At 35.3% G+C, this 10,108-nt stretch overlaps 2 protein-coding genes across 3 annotated transcripts in view; one reads left to right on the top strand and one right to left on the bottom strand.

Moving 5' to 3' along the window:
- Positions 1–10,108, bottom strand: part of LOC124184990 (fasciculation and elongation protein zeta-2-like) — a 467,596-nt gene that overhangs the window by 18,824 nt on the left and 438,664 nt on the right. The gene's annotated exons all lie outside the window — the stretch shown is intronic.
- Positions 1,764–3,420, top strand: LOC124184980 (39S ribosomal protein L52, mitochondrial). 2 transcript variants are annotated; one of them, XM_046575274.1, is made up of 4 exons: positions 1,764–1,939; positions 2,022–2,130; positions 2,227–2,359; positions 3,149–3,420. In XM_046575274.1, exons 1-4 carry the CDS (start codon positions 1,894–1,896, stop codon positions 3,311–3,313), a joined length of 453 nt encoding a protein of 150 aa, XP_046431230.1. In that variant the 5' UTR covers positions 1,764–1,893; the 3' UTR covers positions 3,314–3,420. The 2 variants fall into 2 exon arrangements, with proteins under 2 accessions (XP_046431230.1, XP_046431232.1); XM_046575276.1 differs by having other exon boundaries at positions 1,767–1,939; positions 2,052–2,130.

Genomic DNA, 10,108 nt, shown 5'->3' with positions numbered 1-10,108 from the left:
GAGAAATAGCATTTAATTCCCGTTGGAACCGTAAGGTTGTTGGGAAAGAGATAGAAAAATTGCAGGGCAGTATCAACAAAGATTCTCAATCAAATTATATTGTTTCTAAAATTCTCGAGGTAAATATTAAATGACATACTTGAAAACATCTTTAAGTACATTTGGAAAATTTGGGAAATTTATAGGTTGTGTTTGCGAACATTACGACACTGCGAACTAGCGGCAGCGTCGAAAAACCAAAAATGCGGCGAAAGCGTATTTCCCTCACCTCGCAAATTTCGATGAGTTTGAAGACCTGGGCCGTATTCGACGATCTCTTCTTTTTGATGAATTCCTTCAAAATGATATCCTCATTGTAATAATTTGCGCATGTACCGGTCTCGCGCAGCAGGAAGTACGTTCGGCGCGTGCGCTCCTATCATTTTGAAGGAGTTCATCAAAAAGAAGAGACCGTCGAACACGGCCCTGTATGTAAGACCGTGGTTAAGACGGACTCAAAAAAACAGGAGTGTCAGGGGGTAGAGCGAGGGATGCCTCCGTCACCATTGGCGTATAGTATGGCCATAGATGGACTATGCCTAGACCAGTAAAGGGCGTGTTCGGATATTGACTGAAAGTACTGTCAGTACTGAAAATGGTGAAAATCCAAGTGACGTATACTGTAGATTTTCAGTACTGACAGTACTTTCAGTCAATTTCCGAACACGCGCAAAATATGGTCGGCTGGTAGAAAGAGACAGCGATTAGAGTGGAATGAGAGCGGAGGTCAATCTTTGTTTCTTTCTATTCAAGAACGTAGTAGTATGATTTAGGGCCCTTAAACGCACTCTAAGGTGACGCGAGTAAACAGTCGCGCCTTTTCTTGGATTTTCGCCAGATCTTCTTACGACGTTGAGCCATACTGACCGTATTGGCTCAGGTGCTAACACTCGTGACTGCGGAGCGGCAGGACTCGAATTCAAATCCCCGGCCTACCGATTGGGTCCTGAATGGTACTTGCAAAAATGTAAAACGGATTACGCTGTTTAGGCGCTGCGTTGCTGGTCGGTGTTTTGGACTGGGGTCTGGCTACACCTGGACAAGATATTCGGCAGTTTCCATTATCCCTCGTGCAAATGCAGGTGTTTCTATCTACCACTGCCAACGTCCTGCTCTACTTTACTCTTATTTCCAGGTATTAAGCGACTGACTTACGGAATCACCGATTCTTTGCTAATATACTTAAAATATAAGGCATTCTAACATTATTTTCAGATATTGTTTAATTGAGCATTTTTCTGGCAATATTATTTACATCAATCCTATGAATTCATATGAATTTAGTTTCTGTAGGAATCAGTCGCTTATTTACAATTTTACCTAGGGTCCTCGCTTGACACCCATCCGATACGATACTTAGGTGAAACGAACCACTTTAATAAAAGATTATTATTACTATTTTTATTATTGTTGTTCTCGATTAGAGCAGTTAACGGGAAATCTAAAATTTGTAACAAAATTATCAGTCTCCGAATTTGTCAACGATAACCTGAATACTTTATAAGTATGGCATAAGTAATTTACTTGTGGAATGATGAATCTTTTGGTTTGACCGATCTTTGTTGACTCGATTTCCCATTGGGATCTCGTAAGACGCGTCGGTACGTGCAGAGTACTAGAATTACCCCCGTACCCGTTAGTGCCTCCGTTGACTGAAGACTATATTCAGTCAACGGTGCCTCACAAACCATTATGAAACACAACTTAGGGCTGGCGATCTTCATATATCTTTAGTCATCGGTAGGTGTGAGAAATTTAACACGGCCAATGTATGGATATGAATTCGGGTATCTTATAATTTGGTAAAGATAAAAACATATGCTTTGAAAGAAAATAGTCTTATCCCAAATTAAAATGGCGCTTATGATTCAAACTGCGTACAGAGCGAGTCAACATGTAGGTGAGAGATAAAATTCTTACGAGTTACTTTAAAATATTTTTAGGTTAGATTGGGTTAAGATGCAAACTCGAAAACTTAACAGCTTACCGACGAATATATCCAAATGTTTCAGATCACACGTGTATCATACTAGGTGTAAGAAGATTTTCAACATCTTTGACATTGCAATTTGACCAAAGATGGAGAGCTAAGTAAGAAATATGTTTGGTCAATCTTGGCATTGACCTATATGTAATTATGGTCAATCAGTTTTACAAATTTATCATCTTTTCACTATTTTCTTGCAGAAAAGGTCTCACAGCGAATCCCAATACTTTTGGTCCACTCACAAATTTACCAGATTATTCCTTCAAGGATGGTCGCCCAACGCCTTTGGGTGTCAGACATAGAGATCGCCTTGAGAAACAACGGGAATATGCGGTGAATATACCAATGATTACATTGTTACGTGATGTGTATAAGCTGAGCTGGTAGCTATTTATTTTTGTCATTATTCCTCACCTTTTAAAAATGCAGTTGCGATTTATATATTGCGCAGTTCATAGTTTAATTATCCAGTGAACTCCATACGATCTTTTTTGGTGGTTTAATTCTAAGTTTCTATACCATTTTAATACAAATATTGGTCTTTAAAGATTACATGCATCAAATAAATGTAATAAGCCAAAATCTTGATGAATTTTCTCAGTGTTTCTTACTTTGCAGTTGGTGAGTTCAATTTTTATGACTTATTTCGAAATGAAAAGTTTTCTGAAAGATTCCTACTTGTCAAATTTCTTATAATATATCACAAAGAAACACATATATCCACTTTTTTCCACCACAATAGTAAGAACTTAAAACAAGTTTGGCTACTCTATAAGGTAATACATGCGATATTTCATAAATCTGGTTGAAAATGTAAGTAAAATTATAATGAAATCCAGACCTTGCAGCATTAGATCTTTAAATTTAGGTTATCTCATTTGGAAATTGATTAATACTTAACACATAACTCATGTGCACTACTGCCTAATCAAATAACAAGTAAATGAGGTAATTACATGTAAATGATACTTAAAGCACCACTAATTAAAAATTAGCAATACATCTCCAATTTTTTCCATTTTTAAAACTAATTGAAAGTTACCTGTTATCAGTCTCAGTCTTTATAAACTGTAATTTACGCACTTTGTGTTAAAACCTAGATCTTTTCGGTTTTATTTTCAGGAAAGAATTATAAAATTGACACAAGAAATTGATTATGCTGTGGAAAGACACGATCGATTACAAAAAGAAGAAGCGGCTAGAATTCAGGCAATTTTAGATAGGAAACTGAAACCCAAAGGTCAATTACTGGCAGCAAAACAACTTACGATAGACCAAGACAATTAATTGCTGGTAGAGGATTGTCAGTCACCAGTTCATGAATGATTACTGTATTATTTGTATTGTTATTATTTAGGATTGCTTCTTAACATGAATAAAATTATTCTACCAAATGATACTGATTTCAAGGTCAGAAGTGATAGCTCGATTCCCTTATTCCATTAGGTTGAAGTTAGTAACGTTAACGTTCCGAAACAAGAAGAAAAATTGTAACTTAGTGTGATACTTCGGCCACATGCACTTTAATTCCACATTAATGTTGGGCACCAATTGTTTTCTGCAATAATAATTGAAGACCAAAGTGGAACTATAGAAGTGAAAAGCAACAAGATCCTTCTTGGGACGTTTGGAATAAACCATGGCTGTCTAAAGACCTTAGGCTAAGTAAATGAATGTGGGTAAAGATTCGGCGAGACAAGAAATAACAGTGACGTAACAATCAAACTTAATCGCCGGTAATATTAGAAATTTTAAGAGTTTGATGAAAAGATAAAAAATGACAATAAAAGTCACATATAATCTATCATTTTCAATGATAAGTCGGACAAAATTTTTTTCGTTGACGCCCCATATTCACGCTGGTATCTCGGCAGGCGTTGACTGGGGATATATATCTTCAGTCAACGCGTCAGGTGATCAGGTTGTAATGCTGTTATAGTGTCTATTGTCTGGGGTTTTGAATTTTGTCTTTGGTAACCCTGTGTAGCTTGAAAAGTATTTTGGTCGAACCTTTATGAATATCTGCAAGAGTTATCCAAAAAATAGGAGTATGGAGGTGAGCAGTAAAATTTTTGAACAATATGATATTTCATATGTATTGCAATAATATTACACAGATTTTATACATTAATATGAACTTTTGCATCGATACCATGAGCACGTCCTGAAATGCGTTTTGAATTGTTTCAGAATACTTTCTTATAAATTTTAGGTGCAGAATGTAAGAAAACGCAAACACAATAAATATTTTTTTGACATATGAGTAACAAGTACCTTTGCATATGGCTAGTTAAGGCCACCAGAGCTTGCTCATGCTTGAAGATTGTGAAATTTGGCACACGAATCAGTTCAAGTAGCGTTGAATAGATTAACGGGACCCCCAGATCCACCCTTGAAACTTCTACATGCTATGAATTGGTAACCTTGTGACGGGAAGCGTGAGCATATTGTTGCCAAATTATTTTTATACGTTTCAAACTGCTGACATTTTGATGTATGCCTTTGAGCTAAGACGTGAACTTTGTGTGTCACGTATCCATACATGTGCACAATCTTCCATCGGGACCTACCTCATATTTTCGAATTTAGGAAACTATGGATCATTCATCAAGCTTCTAAAACTTAAACAGAAAACGATTCTAAAGATTTAAAAAATGGTAGTTGAGAGTTTCAAGAAATCTGTTTCATTATTTAGATTACTGACCGTTTAGTAACGTGTAGAGAATGAAGCCTTTTGAAATTTTCAAATTACAACACGACTGAACCTTATCATACAAATTTTCAAACTTGGATCATTCTGGTCGCATTGATGTACCCAAAAAAGTCTGCAGCGTATAATATAAGCGTGATTCAAGCGTGTGGGATTTTATTAAAAAATAATGGCAATAAGTACAGTATAGGTGTATATATGTATATGGGGCATTCCACGTTAAATAAGCAGCCCATGTACTTCATACTCTTCGATTTTAATCATTTTTTAGCATAATGCTTATACCGACCGAAAAAGGTCTCGGAATTTTTTAAATATTTTTTTAGCCGCTGGTGAAATTTGAAAAAAATTGTAAACCCAGTTCCGTAAACGCCATTTTTAAAAATCTGAAACAATTCATACAGTTTCTATGATTTGAAATGTGATTTTTAAGCACCACACAATGATGGGATCTCAATATTTACTATTTTTTTCGTAAGTTTTTAGTTTTTTTATGTCGGAATTGGAGTTTTTTTTTGTATTTTCTATTTCCCGATCTAAATAGATCACGGAATCATGAAGATAATGTGATTCTGCAATCTATTTAGACCAAGGCTTATAAAAAATAGAAAAACAAAAACAATTTCGCCATGCAAAAACTAAAAACTTGCGAAAAAAATAGTCAATATTGAGAACCCATTATCGTGTGTTGCTCAAGAATCACATTTTGAAACATAGAATCAGTGCGAGTTTTTTTAAGATTTGAAAAAATGGCGTTTTCGTAATTGAATTTGTGATTTTGTATAAATTTCAGCAGTGTCTGACGAAAATCTGAAAAAATCCCCAAAACCCTTTTGGGATCGTAAGAACATCGTACTAAAAAATGATCAGAATCGAAGGGTGTGAGGTATATGGGCTGCTAATTTGACGTGGAATGCCCCGTACATAAACCTTACGTGACGTGCGAAAATAACACCAGATTGCTTCCGCCTGTGTATAGGTATATAACTTGTAGGAATATCCTTATCCAGGCATCGTTTCGGTTCAACCTTCACCTAGTATAGAACGGGATTTTCTTCAACCCTTGAGAAAGTATCTAGAAATTGACATCAATTCCTATGTAAAAGATACCGAAGCAAAGTTTCGATTTAGTCCCGCGTTTTACAGCCTGCGATTCTAGAATTTATGCTTAAGGGGTTTATACCCTACTGCCACGGGCAACGAAACAGGCTAATTTTTGGCAGTTAATTTCAGAAAAACTGATTCGTTATTATTGTAAAATTTTTTTGATATCAACTCATATACATGTCGTGGAGTGTGTGTCAATATTTATATTAAAAAAATATAAAACGTGATAAGGATATGTCCTTTCGATAGTTTTAGTGCGCGGTCGATCGGTGTGTACATGATATCGCTAGTATCGGTGGTCCGACAGACAAAAAAAATTGGCTCATTCCCTAAATTGTATTCGCTTTCGGATGACGAAGCTTTTTCTCCTTCTTAGCGAAGAGAAGAGAATTGCTTAAGTTTTTTCGACGTTTTCGACTGAACAATCCGTTATGTTATCGTTAATAACTATTGGCCAAAAAATGAAACGGACAAAATCGTTCGTTAGCCGAAAATTACTATTCCTTTGAAAACCTTTACCAAATTTCAAATCGATTTATTGATTTCCGCTCGATATGTCGTGTACATCGTTTTGAAAAACGTGTTTAAAATTTGAGCACCGGTTTCTCGAGCGAACATTTTTTTGATCACACTCCCTAACTTGTACGTGAGTTGATATTAAGAAATTATTAATATTGCAACAGCAGTTTATCCGTAATTAATTTTAGAAAATTAGCTTGTTTTAACGCTCGTTGCAGCAGGGCAATCCCTTAAATCTTATTTTCAGTATGTGAAACAAATTTGGATAACATGCATGGCATTTATACTGTATCAAGTCCAACTATATATAAAAAGAACACCAATTGTTTTAAAGATAATACTGCAAATCAAAAATTTTTCTTCCACAAATGTGTAAAAACTTGCGTAATCGGATTGGGTTTAAACAAAATATAAGTATAATAAAGATGGTTAGAGTTAAACAGCTGTTATGAACAGCGGATTCGTAGGTCTGTTGATGGTCGTTGAAAACAAAGAGTGCGTAAAGCTGATGTCTCTGCAAATTTGAATTTACCGATTCCACCTTACGGGCATCGATTATTCCTCAACAATGTATTTTTGCAGCTCTCTTGTAATCAGACAGCTCACACAACGTTTCATTTAAATGCTCTAAAAAGTTTGGGATATCCCCTATCTTATGCTTAGGCTGATGTCATGGATGTGCATAACCGTTTTCGAACTACTCCGTCTAAACTTGACAATTAATAGCTTTTCAGAAATGATAAATATGTTTGCAGTGACATTCTGTAATGCATGAACGGAGTTTTATTTAAACTCGGAATAAAATTTTTCATCTACCGATCCGTCACGACCCTGTGACATTGGTCACTGGAATGTGCGCTTACATGCACAGATAATACCGACGACTAGGTATTCTTGATGTCCAGTAGCACTCACAACCATAGATGATTGTTCAATTGCCAAGCTAGATCCAAATTAGTTCTAAGGATATGACCGTACTCATCTGTAACTCGGAATTTGTTTGTCGCGGGAGACGCGAAAGCCTTGGCGACACCTTGTGGTTGTTTGCAATACTCTTCGGATAATCAAAAGAAAGAGGCCTGAAAGAGCCCAAGGTCACGTTTTTCGTGTCCTCGTTTTTGTAAAATTTCGGTTTGTAACATTGATTACGTTTAGCTCATTCAAGTTGCACTTCTGCTGGTTGTGAGGTTTACGATACGAAGAAATGATGCTCCTTATGGAAGACTTTTATGTGTACACTAAAAATTTACTGAATTTACCGAATATGGTGATCAAATATGTCGAAAGAAACTATGCTAGTTAAATATAACCAGGCCTTGCGGTATTAAACAAATCTTTTTTGTCACTACTAAAAAAGACGTACTATTAAAGAATCTTTCGTTGGAGTCATTACCTACAAACAAGGAAGAATTATGTAAAGCATATAGTGATTATTTATATAAGCTAGAAGTATAAAGTTATTGTAAAGCATCTCAATGAGCGTATGAAAATTACTTAAAGTTGAAACTATACGTATTCATTTGTACCAAATAATGTGCCAATTGAAACTGTTAAAATAAATTATGTAAATTGTAGAATAGCAGCTGCTGGAGCAATTTTTAAGGCAAATAAGAATCTGGTATCTTATAGATGTAATAAATGTAATAGTTTATTACATATGATTACTGAATGTAAGACATTTGATGACAAAAGAATAATATCAGATTTACCATTAATTAGTGACAAATCGGGTTTATATAATATTCTTGAAAATTCAGATCGAAATACTTTTAATAATCTTACCGCAGTCTTAAAACATATTTTATTAAATATTTAAAATGAATTTCGTATGTTGTTACCGATAAAGTTATGCAGTCTACAATCTGTTGAAACTCAAATCATAATTTATCATTTATAATATGCGCATGCGCAATTCCTTAATGTAATTCTTTTTTAAGATAAACAATAAAGAATTTCTATTCAGTATGTCGCAAGAAATATTTTTTATCCAATAAATATGGTTTCAATCAACAACCCAAGCCATCGTTCTGATCACTTTTTTGTTGAATCGAATGACATCTGTCGGAATGAAAATAGTATATTGTATATTACAAGATCGGAAAATGCGACAATGTCCAATGAGTGTGAAGTTTGAAGCGTGATCCGCAAAAACGAGCGCTGTAACCACACGAGTCAGCTATCGCCCATCTGCACGTGTGATATACGATTTTTTTCCAAAACCTCTTAAAGAAAGTTTGATTTCAGAAGCAGCAAAGGTGCCACTGACGGCGCGTTAAATTTGGGTTAGGTAACTTGTACTCAATCCTATAGAGTGTAAAATTGAGATATTCGAAACTGCGCATGCACCAAAGAAAGCCCAACTTATCTGTGTAGAATCGAATACTTCAGTTGTGCGCATGCGCCAACATCGTTTTACCGCACTGTTCGGAAATGGGCCACCTTGCGCACACTCCATAAACTTCGAAAGTAAAAACTTTCAAGCAGGTATTGGAGAAAAACATTTCTTTCGTAATGTTTGGTAAATTCAACGAATCGGTTCTTTGTATTTAACTACTAAATTTTAGGGAAACAAAACCGAACTTCAGTAACTCAGTAAAGAGCTTCTCAAAACTGTTGACGTTATATAAAATTAATTTAAATGTATTTTTCGGATCTTTGTACTATTCGCATAAATATCATCTGTGATTACCTGAAAAAATCATATACTCTTGATCGATGAAATTCAGCGGAAATCTGTACTTCCACGGGACACAAGTAGCTAAATATATCCACATCATTAAATATTTAATGAAATCGGGCAGAGATTAATTAACTGAAATGAATTTTTGTCAATTCTCTTTATGTACAGTATTTGATCAAGACCAACTGATGGATCACACTTTTCGCATGCCATGTTTGTTTTTCTTATTGTACACTATATTTTACAAGAGTGAGACAAAATGCCAAATTTTAAGCTTAAATGAAATTTAGTATTGAGCCGTTGAAATCCGCTCATTCCAAGGACGTTTTTTTACGCAGAAGTATATGTACAACTTTTCTGAATACTTATATTTTAGAAGTCCACGAATGAAGTTCTGGAGCAAAATTTTACACTTTCAGATATTCCCTCCGTTAATGGATAGTGAAAACCGAGATGAAGGGTCAGGAAAAAATTGAAATATTCTTAAAAAAAAAACGAGTTCTACACAATTGCACGTAATGCTAACGAAATTTATCAACAATTATGCAGTTTTTCAGAAAAGTGAAAAAGTATTCAGATAAATATGATGAAATGATGTCAACGCGAACCGCACAAAATACAAAATTACTTATTGTTAGAAAATAAAATTTTAGAACCATGAATAAACCGCTGATATATATATATATATATAAACGTTCTCAAAAGAAGATTTGCAGAATATCTGAAAAAAATTATGAAACAAAATTGTCTGTGTAGTTTTGAGTAAAAATATGTCGATATTTGGAAAAAAACATGTTCATCAGTGGCTGCAATATCAAAGAGTCCCACACTCGAGAACTTGTATTTATTTTGGCACCCAAAACGCGATAAGAATTGGGTAAAAAACAAAAACAAGAGATGAATTCTGCCTCTAATCATTTGGCGAGAGTCGCACGAGAAACTGGCCATCTATGAACCCTGTGGAGCAGGCAAGCAAACCAAACTGGGGCGAGTGGGGGCGGCGGCAAAGCTGGGGCGGTGGAGGCGAAGGCGAGGATTTCAGGAACGGGTGCCGCAGTCTCGTCCC

This window comes from Neodiprion fabricii, chromosome 6, assembly GCF_021155785.1.
Source record: "Neodiprion fabricii isolate iyNeoFabr1 chromosome 6, iyNeoFabr1.1, whole genome shotgun sequence".
In the NCBI taxonomy this organism is placed as follows: domain Eukaryota; kingdom Metazoa; phylum Arthropoda; class Insecta; order Hymenoptera; family Diprionidae; genus Neodiprion; species Neodiprion fabricii.
This window is presented reverse-complemented; position numbering and strand designations above follow the sequence as displayed.

What these genes read in the sequence shown, in the direction of transcription:
- LOC124184980 (XM_046575274.1), top strand. Translation starts at nt 1,894, where the DNA reads ATGGCGCTTATGATTCAAACTGCGTACAGAGCGAGTCAACATGTAG. An exon ending in CAGAGCGAGTCAACATGTAG is followed by an intron (nt 1,940 to 2,021) that starts GTGAGAGATAAA and finishes AAAACTTAACAG; the next exon opens with CTTACCGACGAATATATCCA. An exon ending in GACCAAAGATGGAGAGCTAA is followed by an intron (nt 2,131 to 2,226) that starts GTAAGAAATATG and finishes ATTTTCTTGCAG; the next exon opens with AAAAGGTCTCACAGCGAATC.